This window comes from Dermacentor variabilis, chromosome 4, assembly GCF_050947875.1.
Source record: "Dermacentor variabilis isolate Ectoservices chromosome 4, ASM5094787v1, whole genome shotgun sequence".
In the NCBI taxonomy this organism is placed as follows: domain Eukaryota; kingdom Metazoa; phylum Arthropoda; class Arachnida; order Ixodida; family Ixodidae; genus Dermacentor; species Dermacentor variabilis.
In genome coordinates this window covers 94,078,531-94,097,438 of record NC_134571.1, presented here as the reverse complement: position 1 = coordinate 94,097,438, position 18,908 = coordinate 94,078,531, and the positions used below count along the sequence as shown (strand labels likewise).

The 18,908-nt window shown below is 46.9% G+C and overlaps 1 protein-coding gene across 4 annotated transcripts in view; it reads left to right on the top strand.

The window, feature by feature from the left end:
- Positions 1-18,908, top strand: part of LOC142579523 (sodium- and chloride-dependent glycine transporter 1-like) — a 197,074-nt gene that overhangs the window by 128,940 nt on the left and 49,226 nt on the right. Inside the window, exon 1 of one of the 4 annotated variants that reach the window (XM_075689830.1) lies at positions 1,953-2,640. The exons of the other annotated variants lie outside the window; for them this stretch is intronic. Coding sequence (XP_075545945.1) covers positions 2,548-2,640 — 93 coding nt within the window. The 5' untranslated portion in view covers positions 1,953-2,547. Of the gene's footprint in view, positions 1-1,952; positions 2,641-18,908 lie in introns of those variants that run through there. 4 annotated transcript variants of the gene reach the window in all.

Genomic DNA, 18,908 nt, shown 5'->3' with positions numbered 1-18,908 from the left:
CCCCTCGGCCCTTGAGTTTCAAGGGCTCTGGCGAGGCAGTAGGGCTCTTAGACAATTTTAGCATCTCGCATATTTTATATAATGCATCATTCTTTTTTAGTGCATTGTAGTGATCATAGTACATGTCATTAATCATTGCCATAATTTTATTACGTGTAATTTTTATGCAATTTACACAAACTCTTTTAGGCCCCTTTACAGCCACGTCACATTAAATTCACAGAGCCCATCAGACCACGACATATTCATTACCACTCGCATGGCGCTCTTTGGCCATACCTGGCCCTTGCGCCATTAAACCTCAAATATCATCACTCGCCAGCAGAAGTGTAGGTATTGTTCGCCTCTGTGATTAGTTTCGTCTTCTTTTAACCTACCACGGACGTTTCTTTGAAACGTAAGAAGCAGTCGCATGTGCGGCAGTGTAACGCAACAAACACGTAGCACACTATGTTGTGTTGTGCGCAAGTTTTTGTAATTTTTCTTTTGGTAAATATTGCCGCAAGTGACTCCATTGACACGTGGCTTTTGCGATGCATTTTGCTAGCATTTTGTTAGCAAAAAAAACAGACACACACACAAAAAAAAACATGAGTCGAAAGTTTTTTTTTTTTTGTGTGTGTGTGTGTGTCTGTTTTTCTTTTTTTTCTTTTGTGTTACTCGCGCACTGACAGCTTGACCGGCCGTTCTAATGCCTCAAAAACATGCCGCCAACGACTCCCCCTGAATGCTTCCTAACCTTTCGCATCCCCAACACGCTCCCAAGCCCCCGTATTTCTTTAAAAATTTCATTTTTCTCTTTCTTTTTCTTTCACTCTCCCCCCCCCCCCCCCTTATTTTTTGTCTGTCTTGGTGCCGCCCTGGCTTCCCCAACCCCCCCCCCTTTTTTTTTTCTTTTTTCTTTTTTTCTGCTTCTATTTCTTCTCTTTTCTCCCCGCGTGCCCACTCTCACGTTCTTGTCCCCTCGTCTTGGGAATGAAGCTTACAGACGTCGGATGACAGCGCTTGTTTCCTCTGGTAATCTCTCTTTAAAACCAGGCGCCAGTGACAACACCCGCACGTGACGTCACTGCACTAACCCTTTAAAACTAACACGCCGAGGATGACGAGGCCGCCTTTGACGAATATAGGTCCTCCTATCGAAACGTTGGCCAGCCTTTCTGAGGCACCTTATCCCTGTTTACAAACTTTATACCACAGTGTGCTACTCCATCTGTCAGCCCCTTTCTCGTTTTTGGAAGTATATATTAGTATTAGTAGTGGTAGTAGAAGTATTTACGTTGACGACGATGATGACGATAATGATGATGAAGTGGCTATTCAGATATCAGCCTTGACGTGCTTTCTGCTGACAGCGTTACAATTAAGAGGAAAAGGAAGAAAAACTCACTTTTGATTCTTCGCCGATTTCAGCTAAATCCAGAACGCGTCGCCCGTTTTCCCGTATTCTCTCCCAAAGCTTGCTGTCACACCGCGCGATTACAGCTGCACAGATTCTAGTCGATTGTAGCCGTAAGATAACGTGAACGCACGACTTAGTCACGCCTTATTTTTCACACCGACTGCCGTCTTCTCGACTGTTCCGTCCGTCATCCCAACAGCACTCGGCGGTCAATTAGTGGAAAGAAGGAAAAAGCAGATTTCACTTTTACACCCTCGGGCGCACGAACGTATTGATTTACACTCCAACGCCGACGCAGGTCCCGGGTGAGCCAAAGGAGAACAAAATAGAAGTGAAAGGAATACAGAGAGAGCGCGATAGATAAAGAAAGCAACTGCAAGACACGGTCGCCCTACATGTTGGTGTATGTATCCCCAGCGCATCATTGATCGAAGCCGTGACGTTGTCGAGCCCCTCCCCCGCGTCCTCGTCGGCGGGCGCATGCGCGCTCCCGGCCTCCGGAAGAGGACCGTGGCGGATCTCAGGTTCTCCGTTTGTTGTGGCCCGCCGTAGCTGCTGCGCTCCGCGTGACGACGTCGCCTGCCTCCACACAAACTGCTGGCCCGCACGGGACGCCCTCCGGCATCGAAAGTTCATGTGGTGCGCGGTGTGGGGACGACGCGGAGCTTTCCTGGAAGACAGTGCAACGGGTGAAGAAGAGGTGACGGAAGGAAAGTGAAGGAGAAAGGATCATTGTCTCATTTCGGCCGCTAATGAACGCGCGTGAAGCGGCGGCAGCGTCCCCACTACCGCCACCAGCAGCAGCGGCAGCAGCAGAAGCACGGTCCCCGCACGCGGAGCGCACTGCACTACGCGGTCGGCCGAAGCGACACGCGAGCGAGGATTTTCGCCGCCGCGGAGGCGATGCTCGGCTTCGCCGTCCTAGAGCCCACTAAGCCTAGGAGTCGCGGTGGAAACTTCGCTGCAGCAGGGTACGTGTGCGCGCTGTCGTCGCCGTTAAGCCTAATGTGAGTTCGAGTTTAAGGCGCACGCTTGTTTCTTTATTATCTGCTCTTCACTTTGTTGCTTGCGCCACTACGCTTGCGTCAAGAGCTGGGCCTGTCCCGTCTGGGGAAGAGGCAAGAAAGTAAAGGAAAGAGCTCACGATGGACAACCCGAACGCAAACTTCGACGATGATAGCCTGTCTGAGGAAGAGGCTGGCGAGACGATCAGGCTGCGACCCTTTCTCGACTGGAGGGTAAGACAGCAATTTTTTTTTCGTTTCCCTCTTATAACGCAATGGCGTGTCAAGTGGGCGTTAAGTGACTACGAAAGATGTCCAACGTGGCTCAGGAACACTACGAATAATCTTACTTCTACAGTGCCGTACGCTTCTGTCAGTGAGGCAGCTTAGAGCGGTCCATCATTCAATGGTATTTCAGGAATATACTTGAAATTTACCCGAGTGACACACCTGGATGGTACTCCACGAAGTAGTTCAACAAGTAGTCAAAGTGTTTGGCACTGAGCACGATTTGTGCTAACATGCCTACTTGTCTGTACTTGCACGAAGGTTCGACTAACGTGACAGTTCGAATGCAACACATATTTTTGTTTCCCCACGTGGTCGTGACATGACGTTGCCCTAAATCTAGTGATGTCCTCGTGGGAGGTGCCAATAAAGTTCGGGTCATTTCTGGTCTCACCACACTTTTTTTTTTCTTCTTCTTTCCTGTTGCGTGTCATCAGGCATGTTCGACCTTCTGGCGGTTGAAGCGCGCAACAGCGAATAGGCCCTAGTGAATGAAAACTTAGCCTTGCTTTTACGTGCTGTGCTGTAGCGCCGCATTGTTTTAAAAGCCGTTCTTGCAAATCAGAAACACATTTTGCATCCCAATTATAGAAATTAGACTCCTTTTGTGAGTTCTTTTTTAACAAGGCTCTGCTGTGATTTACAAATTAAGCTGTTGTTTGGCCATTTGATTTAAACGAATATATTAGCAAGGAACAGCTCGTTAGAAGCAGTTTCTCTCTTGGTATGCAATTCTACAATGTCGCCCTGCATTAAGGGCACGTTCGCGTACGAAAGCTTCACTGGTGCTCAAGGCGTGACTGTAAAGTGTGGCGTGATTCTTGAGTTTCCGGAAACCCTTCGCGTAAGCAACTTGCCTTCCAGCGTGCCATAAGTTGAGGAAGATGTTGTAATTAAGTAGGAGGCTGCCAATAGTGAACGTGTTCTTCGACGGCACAATCACTGTTCAGTTCGCTAGCACTATTCTTCGCCTGTGTGAAGGCAGTGAATATAAACTTATAATTTATGTCACCTTCATTAGCAACACGTAACGCCCGTGATTATTAATAGCTGCCTCTGTTATCACCTTTGTCGTTGTATTCTTATGCATGCTGTTCAAAAGCAGCTGTCAGCGAGCAGAATCCAGGGCAAGCTGTGCATATGTTCTATCCTGGTTTATATGTTCCTCTTCTCTGCTTTCCTTTGTCAAGATCTGAGTGCTGGAGTCAAAATGAATGCATAAGCGAATAATATTTAGGTATCGTCGCCATTGCTTACCGACTCTGCTCCTACAGTCGCTGTAGTAACATTGTTGCCTGAATTGATGAGAAAAAGATTACAGTTTGTGTGTAACCAGAGTACTAAGCAGTGAGAGCAACAATTAGCGCAATATCACTAGCAGTAAAAAAAAATATGCTTGGCCCAGGTTTATTAGGAGGAACAAATATGCACCTCCTACTCATAAATAATCTGTCCGAAACTTTGTCAGACATTGTATTTTGGGTGTACATTTCCTGCTGAATAACGCCAATCGTCTCGTAGGTTATCTAAATCTTAGGTGCAGTGGGTGCGGTGGCCATCTCGCGAACGGAGTACTTCCGGTGAGCTTGAGACAGCACAGAGGGTGTAGAATGCAGAGAAATGCAGAGAAATCTAGAAAAAGAAAGCGGTCAGGATCTGGTAGGTATATTGATTATGAGCTGTAACCTGCTTTAAGCAGTGATGCTCCCAGTTTCTGCGTCGTTTCTCCCGGTTCTGATGAGCCGTGCACATTCGAATAGATATGCAAATGTGACAATACTAAAAATACTTGTGAAGGTAAGGACATATAGATGGTCTGCATTGACATCGTCGTGGCCGCCATCTTGGGGCCGTAGCGCGTCCAGCGGCTGCAGAAACGTGGAAACATGACGGCACAGCAGACGCGTTTTGCACCGAACGACTAATCGATTGCAGTGACCATCCGGCGAAAAACGATCACCGCCATCAAGTGAAACAATGTACGCGGGATAATATGTTACGCTGACGTCACTGTGGCGGCCATGTTGGGTACTAGCACGGTGAGAAGCTCTATCCGCGACGTCACGTGAAAACTATCTATACATCTAATTGTCAGCTCTGGAATGCAAAGATTCGGCGTGTGGCGGACGTGTCTAGCTGCAGAGTAGTACGACAGGTCAAAGGATCATTTCCAACTGCCGGAACAAATCCGCTTTCTTCTTCGATAGCCGGCAAGCGGGCGCTCTAATTTTTCCATGAACACGTAAAGCCGAGATAAGGTGGTTAATTTATATTGCATATAAACCTCGCGACAAGGGAATGTATTACTATACTTCAGACTTCGCGAGAGCAGCTCCAAATTCGTTCATTATAAGCCGAAGGGGTCTTCTTTCCAGAGCCACAAAGGCAAAGTATATGTAGGTTGCTCAGGACGGTATAGTAAAAAATCAGGCGCGCTTTCATAATTCAGCTTTTTGTTCGGATACTACAATGACCATGCGGGTTGTTTGGATTCGAAAAAACAGAGCAATCGCCGAATGAGCTATGTTATGATTAAGCGTTGCGTTTCTCATCTTAGGAAATAAGCTCTCTGTTCACCACATACACGTTGCTCCGCTGCGCAGTGAAGCACTTCGCTCCTACATTGCGTCCGGACGTCAAACTGCATCAATCAATAAAAACTCGCTTGTTTTCAGTTTGCGTATACCAACCTATCAGTGATGCTTCCCCGTTTTCACAGTTAAGATTACGTGAGGCCTTTACAAGAGTTGTATATATTATAAGAGTTCGTATTATCGAGAATCTGGCAGACCAGCGAGATCCCATGAAATTGGGGATGAACGTTTATTCGTGCTGTTATAAGCATTGTTGAGCTAATATGCTACGGACAATCCGAGCACTCGCTTGTACCAAGCTTCAAAATGTTTGCGCCGTGACAAGGAGGACGTAAAGACTAGGCTGAGGAGAAGAAGCGCCTCCTTGTTTATAGGCCGACCCGCTGTGGCGAGCAGCCAGGCGGAGTGATATGTGGCAGATGAATCTGCTTTTAAGAATAGAAAATATGCGTGGGACAGGAACTGCACGCAACTACTGATGGAGACCGGGTGGCCTTCAACCTTAACTCATCGCTAACAGCTTGCTTCGCCATCCGTTATGTAAATACGGGAAATGGGTCGACTTCTCGGCTATTTATGGCAGTTGCTTGACCGTTAAAATGCCATGGAAGGGGTGGTGGGGGGGGGGGGAGGGGGAGGGGCATCTTGTGCAACTATTTTGCTTCTGTACGTTATTTAAAAGTGATTATATAAAACGAATATGAGAGAAATAGATATGTATCATAAAAGTAAAAAAAAAGAAAACGCAACCTCTGTGGTGCTTCCGGTGAAAATGAAATGCATTCATTATCTGGCGCAAATTCAACCCGATGTCGTAGCTGCTGATTTGGACTTTACGCTACGCCTGCATGTGTAAATCGCCACAACTGCCCCCATTGACGTAGAACAAGCGGAAACGTGATTTTATTTACTTATTTATTTATTTATTTATTGCATTACCCTCAGGGCCAACAGCGGCGTTACAGAGGGGTGGGTGTAAAAAAGAAATGCAGCAAAAAGCAAAAATCATAATGCAAATGCCTGTTCAATGATATGCTTGGTAATGGCTGTCTTGAGGGATGGCGTGTCTTCAATGCAGGCAATAAGAGACGGAAGGTAGTTCCACTGTGCGCTAGTCTTAGGTAAGAAATAATTAAAAAGCACATTTGTCTTGCAGTTAGGGAAGGCAACCTTATGCGAATGATCAACACGTGATGATATATATGATGGGATTGAAGAAAGAAATTCCCGTTTTAGTGTCTGGTTATGAAAGAAAATGTAAGTACATATTAGTTTATTTATTTTCACCGGCGGTTACGAGCTGAGAATCCATCGCGAAGAAGACATCTACATAAAGGACAACACGGCAAAACAGGACCAGCTTTTACGTAAGGCCCAGCTCGTATTCAGCTGAAAGGACGCTTATATAGGCGCATGAACTTAACCATGCCTGACGTCACGAAATCACAACTTACAAAAAAGACGACCAGGAATTCGTCTTCTTTTTTCGACCATGCATTACACTGTTACAGCACATCAGTGTCCTTGCTGTATTCATCGGGCGTAAGCTTTCGAGAGGCTATAAAATGCGTTATAGTTGGAGCAGTCGAAATTTATGTGACGTCCGGTCTGCAACACTTTCGAAATGTATCATCAATTTGCATTTAATGTCAGTTGTTGCTTATTAAAGGTTGAAGGCACATCTATCTTCGTTCTTCTTATTGTTTTCTGAAACTCCTTGACAGAAGATGACGCCGTCAGGAAAATCACGATCCAGAGCCCGTAGCCTCAAACATTTTTCTTTTAACTTAAGTGCTTCCTGCGATCGGCTATGATTGCGGTGTTCTGCTTTTTATCACTCCAATCGCTATCGTGATTGGCGGGCACCGGAATTCTGTCTGATAAGGAACTGCTCTTATGTAAGCGAAGTTTTACAATTAAGGGCGGAGTTCATTACTGTTCTTTTTCAGTCAAAGTACCTGATTACTTGTTAGGTACTGCCGTTCTGCAGCTTACTTCTTAACTTATCAAGACTGTTTCTTTCAAATAACATGTATGTAACTATGCAAGTAATTTTGTTAGCCAAGTGGTCCAAACGAATAAAGAGGGATGAGAACCAAAATCAAAAATGATAAAATAAAGGAAGCATATCGCTTACAAAAATGAAGTAAGCAGTAGGAACCAATAATGAATAGCCGTAACATATGTGTCCTTTTTCTTTTCTTTTTTTTTTTTGCTCTGTAGGATAGAAAACCTATGCTATGCTAATGCACCCATAAATTCAGAATTTATGGGGTTTTACGTGCGCAAACCACGATCTGATTGAGGCACGCCGTAGTGGAGGACTCCGGAATAATATGGACCACCTAGGGCTCTTTAACGTGCACCGGTTTAACGTGCACCGGTTTAACGTGCACCGGTTTAACGTGCACCGGTTTAACGTGCACCGGTTTAACGTGCACCGGTTTACCGTGCACCGGTTTGACGTGCACCGGTTAAGTACACATTTCGCATTTCGCCCCCATAGGAAATTCAAAGGGGTTCACTTTTCTCTCTTATTATCATTGTGCTGACTCTGTCTTCATAAGCTAAGCTGTCCGAAATATAGATCACGGCATCTCTACTCTCTTCTGATTAAAATACATTATAAACGTTATCCTGATAGCCACGTTATCACGTTGTCCCGAATGCATAAGGTGGCAATACGAAGTTACACTATGTACTAACCGTCCAGCGTGGAAGCCATGCAACTGATCGTTTCGCAACAGAAGAACTGGCCAGTATTTATTGAACCGAAATTCGTGACACGTTTTGCAACGCACTTCCTCAGCGCACAACCATCATAAAGAGGCGATAGAAACATGATTGCCAGACATGGCCGTAAGGGCACGTTCACTAGGTTGGCAAAGCAGCCGTATGCAAAGAGTCTGAGAAGTGCTTCCTGTCGCAACGCCGAACGGCGATATTTCTTTCACGCATTCACTCTCGGTGAAACGGGCGAGGTAGTTCTTCCCGACAAATCAGTTCACTGGAAGCCCGCAAGATGAAGCGAGGTTCGTGAAAGGAAAAATTGTATTTTTCTTCCTGCTTAAACAGGTGGCCTTCGGTTTCAGCACGCTCCGTTGTAAACCTTTCAGAATGGTCCCCTCGCTTTGAACTTCCTTGTGGCGTTGCAAATGCAGCGAAGTCCTACACGTAATCAAACGTAACTTACTTCATGTAGAGGTCTTGATCTTCAAAGCATCGTTTTTCTTTCATCTAATGGGGTTTTCGCTTATGAAAAAAAAATCTTAGAATGTAGCGAGAAAACTAGGAAGCCAAGTAGCAGATTTCTCAGGTGTCACGTTCACACAAATTCGCTTGTTAGTTTATTAAGCAAGAAATATTTCTCTAACTAAAATCTGTTCATTTTGACACTTTAGGCTCGGCAGGTAATGCCCACGCAGAATATTATTGTAAGTCCCGTCCGAAGACGATTAGGCTAATCTTGAATGGATAGCTTACGCCGCATAGTAAACAAATGTTTGACTACTATGAATCAGTCATTCGCAAGCGCCGCGAAATAAATAACGAATATATTGGACGCAAACGTCCGACATGCACAATCAATATTGAAGTTTCTGCAGGTCTAAAGGGCTATATCGCTACGTATACCTTTAGAAACGGCTGTCAGTGTCCAGTCTTGCACTCTTAAAAAAAGCTTGCCCCCTTTGGGGCATATTTTGTCCCCAACCAATAACCGTCATTTGCCCTGCTTACGTTTGCTTTCTTAAACTCTCTGCTCTCGCTAAGGCGTTCGTGTAAAGCTTATAAGAGATGCAGTCGAACCCAGGCGTATGGCAGCCGTTCTTTACCTGAGGAAGGGCGAAGGGAGCTTTCAGAGTGCGCTTGCTTCCTCCATCGGTCCTTCGCTGTAAGGAGGCCTCACGTAAGGTTACGAAGCGGTCTAAGGAAAGGAACTTGTCATTGTTTAGCCCTTAATCACCGTAATTTCGGTTGCCTTTCAGGTTAGGTTACGGTTCCACAGAAGCGTTATGGCATCAAAGGGGGTCTTTGATGGCCGCTCGTCGGTAGCCCAATCCTCTCTATTCTCGCTACTTTTCTGTCGAGAACGCCATACCACACTGATGGCGCGCATGAATTATTGGGCACGAAGCGTTCAAGGAAGCAAAGGCACGCGAGGCAGATCACCACTGTATGGGGACAAGATATGCCCCAAAGCGTGAATTTTTTTATTGCGGTAACAATGATATGGACACTCCAGGCGGATTTTGGCCGTCGCCGTCGCCGTCGCCGTGTTGTTTCATATAAAGTCCAAGGGCGATGACACCGTTGCCGCTGTATGTGCGAGTAAGAGCTTGCAATCGGAGCCGACGATCGCGCTTCAACCTCGCGCGAAAAGCGGAAAGTGGGGAAAGCGGAAAGTGGGGAAAGCGGAAAGTGAGGAAAGCGGGAAGGAAGCGCGCTGTCTTCCGTCGCGCGCTAGGTTCCAGGGGGAGAGGAGCACGGGGGCGGGGGTGGCGCTGTACTGCGTATTACGAGGCCGCGCGCGACATATCTTTAATGCGATCGGCATTGAGGGCAAGAGTCTAGGTACTTCGACGGCTCATACCTTTGTGTGTGCTGCGTTCTCGTCGCTCTGTTTACGTTGAAGTGATAGATAACACCAAGGCCACTTCGCTCACTACTGCCTGGCAGAGTCTAGGTGCGCCGACGACTCATACCTTTGTGCGTTCTGGCCGCTCAGTTTGCGTTGAAGCAATAGACAGCACGAAGTTCACTTCTCTCGCTGCTGCTGCCATGCTTCCTCATGCCAGCGTTTTGACAGGGAGTGTCCGCGCTCATCGAGTGCGATGTGTTTATGTGTGTCTGTGCGCGCTGATAGCACGCTTGTTAATTTAGTTAGTAGACGAATGTTTGCAAGTTTATACGACCGACAATAGTACGATCATTACTCTGCATAGCTGGCTATTACTGTGCTATCGCAATCGATGCTTCACCTTTCGGGCAAAACTGCGACTTTTTTTTTTTTTCTGTAACCTAACCAAAAGGCACCGACAAAAATTTCGCACGCGTTCCATAACGGCTTCGCCGCAATACGTTTGTACGTTCACTTAATAGTGAATGCTTCATCTTCATTCCTCATCTCAGATAAGCGAATGCAACTCAACGTTCTACTGCATAATTTGTCCCGCTACTTGATTTTTTAAAAAGCACGGGCCTGGACTGTAGACCTTAAGTTGAGCTTACTATGTGCTTTACATCTTTCTTCATCATCATCACCCATGATGCGCCTCTTTATTCCCTCTTTCTTTCTCTCTTCCCCTTCCCCAGAAGCAGAGCAGCTGGCTAAAGGAATGTACCTCAGGCCGACCTCTCTGCATTTCGTATCATGAAACCTTTCTCTCTGTCTCTACACAAAATTCAAACGCATGAGCGTTTGTGTTTTTTTATTTTATATATTTTTTAAAGACGTCTTTGTTTCAAGGGCATTTAAGCCATGATGTACTTTATGGCCCGGAAGCGGTGTTGTATAATATAAGCATACTCATTCTAGTGCTCCATTATTGCTGCTAGAAAACTCATACGCCGATCACATTATACACCGAATGGGCAAAGTCAACTTAATTTCTTACGCAGAATCGTGCACTGTTTTGCTTACTATTCATTTCCGCTCGCAAAAAGGAAAAAAATAATGTTAAGGAAGAACTGCATACAATTTCACTGCCAGGCTTGCACGCATGTCGTTGTGGAATATAAAGAAGAAAGGAGGCTGACACGTGTGCTTATAAAGCCGTGATTTTTTTTTCTCTCTGCCATAAAGCCGAAGACCGTTACGTAAATACATGAACTTCTCACCGAGCCAGAGCTGCAATAGCAGTAAACAAATAAAAAAAGAAGCCGAGTTGTCGCAACGCGCGTGCCTACCTGCTATCTCATTAAATCCGTGCAGCCTTGCATGAGATTAGATGTCAATGCTTCTGCGCATCATGATCAAGCAGGAGAGATAAAAGAGCATCATGTGCACTTCGTGTTGTAACCCTCTTTTTCTTTCGTCTATGTCTCGCTAAGTCTTTCGCGTATCTACACATGCATGAACTGTGTAGACAGCGCGCATCACTGAATTTCTTTTTCATTTATTCGTCCTACTCAAACCCAGCGATAACACTCCTGACACAACGCATCTAAGAGTCAGTTCTGACTGCGAACTGGTCTCTTACGAACCTGAACTACTACTACCTTGATCGCATGGCATCGACAAATGCTCTCAGCCGAGAAGCGCGACGAAGTCTCCGTTACACCGTACATACGCTGCGTGTCCCATCGTCCTAATAAAGTAGGACAACGCTTTGACGTTAAGGTTGTTTTCAGCGCTCCTAACAATTGTCTCAGTTGGCAAGCCGGACCTGTTAAGAAACGCAGGAGTCGACGTTCCGTTAGGCGAAGAACACAGTTCGTGGACTGCGTAGGCAGCGTGGTTTACAGAATTCCCGTGTCCTGTGGAGCATTCTACGTGGGCCGGACGGGTGGATGCCTCAGTGAGCGATTGCGGGAGCACGCTAATGATGTCCGAAACTGGAAGGAAGGCTTTCCCTGCTCTACATACCACCACGTTGTGGATGTACCACACGGTTCCAGCGACCCACAGTGATTTGTGAATGAAAGGTTGAGCGAATGAGTTTAATCAACGAGACAGCTCAGATGCGTCTGTGTGAGCAAGCTGTCGGTTGCCTTATGCCGTTAAAAACTCAGATACTTGGAAGGTGCAAGCACGCGCAGTGGGCGTGTGTGATTGTCTCAGCTTCCAATCTTTAAATTTTTGGCTATTGTGGGTTATTTTTCTTTTTATTTCTCGTTGCAAACTTGGTTTCCGAAATGCGCAATACACCCGTGTACTTAGATTTAGGTGCACTTTAAAGAACCCCAGGTGGTCAAAATTTCCGGAGCCCTCCACTACGGCGTGCCTCATAATCTGAAAGTGGTTTTGCCGCGTAAAACCCCATAATTTAAAAAAAAAAACTTGGTTTCATGTAAATCCTTCCGCGCATGCGTATCGATTTGCATTCGTGTCAATAAATATCATCGGTGCAAAGTCAGCGCTTGTCCCGTTTGCTTGGTTTTAGTCCCCCTGTTTTTTTCGCGCTGTTTAGTGTCATTTGTAATCAGATGGTGGTTTTAGCAAGTAAAGCCCCAGAGATGCATAGAGAATAAACTTTGTAATTTGAGCCGGCTGTTCCTCGCCCGCGTTGGGCGACCTCCTTAATGTAGGAAGCCTTGGATCTGTGCTGCCAGCTTGGCCCTGTCCCCCAGGCGTTGCTGGTCCTCAAGGACCAGCAACGCCTCAAGGACCGCACGCCAGTCGATTCTCTCGCTGAGCTTCCGTCGGGGTTGTGCTCTCTCTCGATGGGCTGCTATACACTTGGAAAAGGGGAACGGCGAAAAAGAATGGATAAGAGAGAGTCAGTGAGACTAAATGTGTCATATACGTCTCCATATATTTTGATATGTCTACAGACATGATTACTTTTTGTACACCTCATTTTTATATGACGACTAACTTCTACTGCAGGGATGTCACTCGCATAGTTAACGCAAATAAACACATCGCTCTGACTTCAGGCTATGGCTAGTGACAAGTTCTGTGCTCTGTTTGTATACGCAATTACGAGGAAGCGGCCACTATTCCGGGTAGAGAAATGGGCGAAATATATGCCGTGCAATGAAACCATCATTATAATCTGCGGTGTGCAAGTTCTCGTGAATCTTTTTGGCGCGCCTACTTTCAAAAGCTGACATGATTGTTACTGCCGCATATTTACTGTAGCACACACGGTGAAGTGCACTTCTTTTAGAATGCAAGACACTCATTATTGCGCATACTTGCATGTTTTCTTCGGTATAGTTTAATCACTTAGTTTGCTCTGTAATGTTAAGACGTGTTACTTGAGCACGCCGTTAAATGAGCATATTCTGTCCTCCTAGTAGTACTAAAACTACTCTTTTATTACTGGCAGTGTAGTTTTACACGGATGCATTTTAATTCGCCTCCTTTTCTGTATGAAAGTTTGAATTAACTGTGTTGTTCTTGTGACCATCCCTACGGAAGAAAAGCAATATCCTCGAGTGAGATAAAGAGATAGGAAGTGATTGCGTGTAAGCATATAATTTCGACCTTTTTATTTAATGTTTATAGTAAAACACGCCCTACGGGACAAAGTATATACAAACGTGTCTCTTCTAATCAAGCACTACCTCTATATTAACATCACTGCAACATACTTGTGATAACTGGCTTGGAAGCAGTTAGGCCCCTATACAGCCATATCCTCCCATTTTTTATTAACTGCAGATTTTGTAGATGTGCGCGCCCTATTTCTGGACCATTGGAGACGTAGCCTACAATTGTTCTGGTGCATTCAGCCTTGCCACTTCTGCGTAGAAAACCACAATTTATATTTATAACCACTGAAAATAAAAGCCAAGATTACATTCAAAACGTGCAACATACGTGATAAGTACCGGTCACGTAGATGAGAGAGTTATGTCGCAACGGGAGGTTCCTTATGCCGACCTTAAATGAGGACCTCTTTTGAAGTACGTTTTGAACGCGGTGTGAACGTTTAGTATGACTAATGGAGCGAGTTTGCAGAAATGCGCCGATTATAAATGTTGGTTCATAAGCGGAACGTTGCCACCCATCTGAACGTACCATGAAGCCACAAACTATTGGGGTTCGGAGGGAAGAAATTGTTTGGCGGGTGAAGAAACCACCTAGCCTGTCAACTTCGAAACACAGACCAAACAGTGCAAATGACTCTACGCGGTTCCTTGTATCAGACGATTTTTTGTTTAAGCGGGAACCTTTATTTCTCAGCAACTTATTCGAGTTGCTTCGTAGTTTCACGCCACAATTATAGAGCGAAGTAGCAGCTGAAATGCGGAAAGTTCAACAAGAATGAACGTCTGGTTGTCAACTCGGCTCTGTGCAAACAGGCAAAGGGTAGAAAAAATAAGGAGAAAGGAAACGAAGTTCTGAAAGAAAGTAGTGGTGAAGTGCTTGAGCATGATCAATCTTTCGCGTTGCCTCGATGCTTTAAAATAGAAACAGGCAAAAAAACGCACTAGTGCCTTTAAAGTCACTCGGGCTGACGTCGACTGGCGCCAGGGCCCAAAGATACTGCTTTTCCTAAGGGGACTGCTGTCAAGCGTATTGGAGAGCGCTGTTCTTTGCAGTTACAAACTTAGCACACGCAAGTTTCAGTGCCAATTCCAATGAGAAAAGAATGTGAAGTATTCGTTAATGTTAAAGTATTCGTTGATACTATACTGCAAGTCATAGACGACATATGATAGCTACGTAACGCCATGGTAAACCATCCGTCAAGCGGAACCTTAGGATTAGAGCCAGGGGATGAAGGTTCAGATGACTTGTACAGAGGTCTTATTTTCAATCGACTGCTGTCGACGATATTTCTTTTTTGTGCGCCGTCCTTCGCTAAACCGACTCATTAGGCACGCGGCACCGCGAAGCGAGGCATTCGCCCCTGTGTGACGTAAAATTGTGGCGCAAAATGAAGCTGATGTAGCACTTCCCTCTTTCCTCGAGCTGATTCCGACTCTCGGTTTGCGCATCTCGCGATAGAACGCTTAGTCACTTCAGCAGCAGGGGCGAGAAACACCGCTTTAGCGCGCAGGGGATTCGCCAACCAAATTAGCATGCCTCGCATGATGCTTATAATGAAGTCGAATCGAAGCGACGCTCGTCCCTCTTCCGACACATCGCGCAGGACGCTACGTTGCGCGAAGTGGAAGGACATCCCCGAAATGTGTCCATCAAAGACCACACAGCTCCAGGTAGCATGTGACAGCTGAGCATCGAGTAGCAGGTGTCCTCTAGGGATACTGCGGCGCCGGCGACCACAAACGTACACGCTGCGAACGGGGTCGCCATCTCGGGTGTCGGGAGAGCGGGAACACCCGCGCCCAGTGAAACAGTAAACCGCACGTCACGAGTTGTATCGCGGAGCACGCCGTCTGTGGAAACAGCGCGGCTCGCGCTATCGCATTTCTATCCGGCCGGTGAACTGATATGCGAGACATAACAACGCCGGCGGTGGCAGCGTGTGCGGCGTCGGCTGAATGCCGCCGCAGCTCCAACGCTTGTCTAGACTTCTGCGAGGCGCACTGAAGCCGCAAGCTCTGGTTTGTGTCCATCTGTTGACAACGTCGTGCTCGTAAGATCTCGTCAGATCGCCGAAGTCAACTAGATCTGGGCTAGCCATGTGCTAGAACAAAATAATAACCAGCCTTTTTCGTTTTTTTTTCATGCATGTAAGGAGCTCCTTTTCTAAATCCCTTGTGCGCAGCACATCTCGGCTTCATGTGGATAAGCAACGCGTCAAACGTTTGTGGACAGTTTCGAAGTGATGGAAATGGCTGAGGCGAAAAATAATACACGTGATTTACTTGATGCGGGCCATTGTCCATGTTTCTTCTTTTGAAATTCGTGTCCATAACAGTTACTTTCCGACATGGCAAATCTAATCACTATTTACTAAACTCCGTGCTCACGAAAAAAAACTTCAATGCTGCAGTGTAGTTCTAATGAATTCACGCCATTACGGTTTAGGACGGGGTTCGCAGCCGGGGTAGCACCGGGTAGCTAGCCAGCTGGCTACTTACACTAGCTGACCTCCTTTCTTTCCCCCTTTCCTTTTCCTCCTCCTCAACGTTACCTCCGAACAAGTGTCCCCGCATCTGGGACGAGTGGACTCCTCCAGTTAGAAAATGTATGGTGGCCGCTTCTAGGGCATCACGTCAAGAATGTTGAGCTGAGCTGATGTTGAGCTGATGCAACAGGCCGGTTTAGCCTGGCGATCCAGGCCGGCAATCGCTACGCCCGAGCGTCTCCTACAATGCCACTGTGGTATGTAACATGTCCATCGAACCAGTTCCTCCTAGGAATGCAAGAAGCCGTGAAGCTCCTTTGCGGGTTATGACTTAACCTTCAGGGAACAGGAGCTATTGCAGGCATGCATGCGGACGGTCCTTTCGGAGGTTCTCCAGGCGAACGTCCCTTTAGTCTCGATATTTCGAGCAAGATCACAGAAAGCGTCGAATGTGTCCCGTCTCCTTCGCGTTCAGTATGCAGTTCGGAGAATCGAGATGCCCCCTTCTTAAGTAAACGCGCTTTCGTACGAACAGATCCTGTCCTTATTCGATAAACAAGTGATGCTTCCTCTCGACCAAATCCCCTCCTGCTCCTCCTCCTCCTTGATACTATGTATGAGCCACACCCGATAATTTTCGGTCGCGCGCTGATTTCCTCGAGTTAGTATTTCTCCGTAAATTGTCGGCACGCCAGCGGCACTGCCGGCACTGCGCCAGCGACGCCGGCGTCGGGGGGCTATCGGCGCGCCGGGCTGCGCCGAGGGCCACCAGATGCTCCGCGGCGTCGCCTTTCTCAGCAGCCGCGCGCGGCGCCAGAGCCCGGGAGACGGCGGGAAAAGCGAGCCGTTGCATGGCCTGGCGGCGGCGGCGGCAGAGATTTTTTTTTTTTCGTTACCTCTTATATTACACATATACACATTTTTTTTTTTTTTCGTGCGCTTCGCAGAATGTGCTCTCTTTACTCGCCGCCAAAGCCCGAACTCTCGGAACCCGCTGGACTCCCCGTGGCCGAACCGTGTTGACGCTCTCAAAGCGGCACTTCATTGGTCTGCTCTATTTGCGCTGCCAACCCGAAAGGCCGAACGCCGACAGGCGCTAGAACGTGCGTGTGTGCACATTTATACGCTCCGTTTCGGTTTCTTTTGTGTGTGTGTGTGTGTGTGTCTCACAAGCAGCTTTTCAGTCTCTGAGCTATAGCTGTATACGTCGTCCGGTCCACGCTATTTCTGTTAATGCCTGTAAATATAAGGCTGCATTAGCTGAAAACTGCAAGTACCCGCTGTGCCCCACGGGCATCTGAAAGCCTAAAGTTTATTTTCTATTTCTTTCTCTATTCTAAGTTCTTGCTTCCTTGAATCAAACAATTTTTATTGGTGCTCCTACGTGCTCTCTCCGATAACTTTCTTTATTGTCGTTTTTTTTTACCAGGAATAGCATATGCGTCAAAATAAAGTGTCGTAAGTCGGCGCTAGCGTTTTTCATGTCTGCTGCTAGTCCTCGTCTTGTTGTGCGCTAAAGGCTTCAATCATGTCAACCAACATGCCCAAACAGCCACGTTAGTGAGCATACTCGCGTTTTTGGTTTCAACATTACCGAAAATTGCTCTTTTCTTTCTTTTTTTTTTTTCGCCATGACATAGTTTCTGTATAAACGCACAGTCTGTCCTTCGTGAGAGAAGCGCTCTGTCGTCAACTACACAAGTTCGATGCCTAGACGGCAGCGGTTCGGAAACGGCTCGCCGCCATCTGTTTGAGCGTGTTTGCGCGATTTTCCGGCCGGAGTGCGCCGCCAGAACGAGGGGGAACGAACGGGCCCGGGCACACAATCTCATCTTCTGAGGGCAATCGATACAGTGGGCGGGTTCGAGTCAATATTCCTCATTTAGCTTTGTCGAGGAGCCCTCTCTATGTTTTGTTGCGAGCCATTGGAGGAGCGGCATGTGCGACGCGCGCGGAGTGCTTGCAGTTTGCTGCATGCATGATCATTTGGGGTGGAGCAGCACGTAATTTGCATAAGAACGAACGGTGCGATGACTAAAAATGAGGGAAAAGGTAAACGGCACCTTAAGCGACTTAATGTTTATTCCGCGTCACGTATAAAATGGGATATGTAAATGACATGACATCAGTGGGGTGTGGGGAGAGGAGAGGGGGTGGTCGAATGTGCGAGATTTATGTGTGCTTGCCATATGACAGCGTGGACACTGGAAAATGTGGGAGAAATGCAAGAATTCAGCTGCAAATCTTTCTTTTTTCTTTTTTTGCTAGAACATGTATAAATAAAAATTTGATCAGTTCTACCTTGCTAAAGTATGACGCTTCAGAAGACGGCAAACGGCAAAGGGTCAGACTGATGTTCGGAAAACCGTTTCCCATTGTAGACGGTTAGCGAGTAATCCAGCTCTAGAAGACTATAGGTAGGAAACAGACTGAGGATAAGAGCAGTTGGCTTATCGCAAAAACGCACACTCGGTGCGCTCTGAATTCGATTTTACCCGACCCTTCCCTTAGGTTTGCCTAAAGAAGCAATGATAGTTGAGCGCGTCGGTGCGAATTCATGATGCCTGCACTAGAGCTGAAAAAACCCTGCTTGCGCGAGGTCTCCCGCAGTTCGGACATGGCTTTCCTAGGCGTAGGTGTGTTCCCTCGGCTCAGGCACGGCGCAAGAACATCTTCACGTGTCCAGATGTGAACACCGCTGCAGTCGTCGAACCGTCGAGTTCTCTAGAGTCGCAGTCGGTCACGTGAACTCTCGGAACCTCGAGGTCGTAAGCACGGGCTCCGCTCGTCGCGGTGCAAACAGTCGCCGCTGCCACTCGTGTCCCTTCAGTGGTAGCAACTGCCGTGCAGCTATATGTAAGGTGTTGGTATAGGCGCTGTAGTCACGCCAACACTGCCACGTTGGTCCGAAGGCGCATATCCACCGAAACACAACGCTGAAGCAATCGATGATTCATGTTGAATCTGGCGT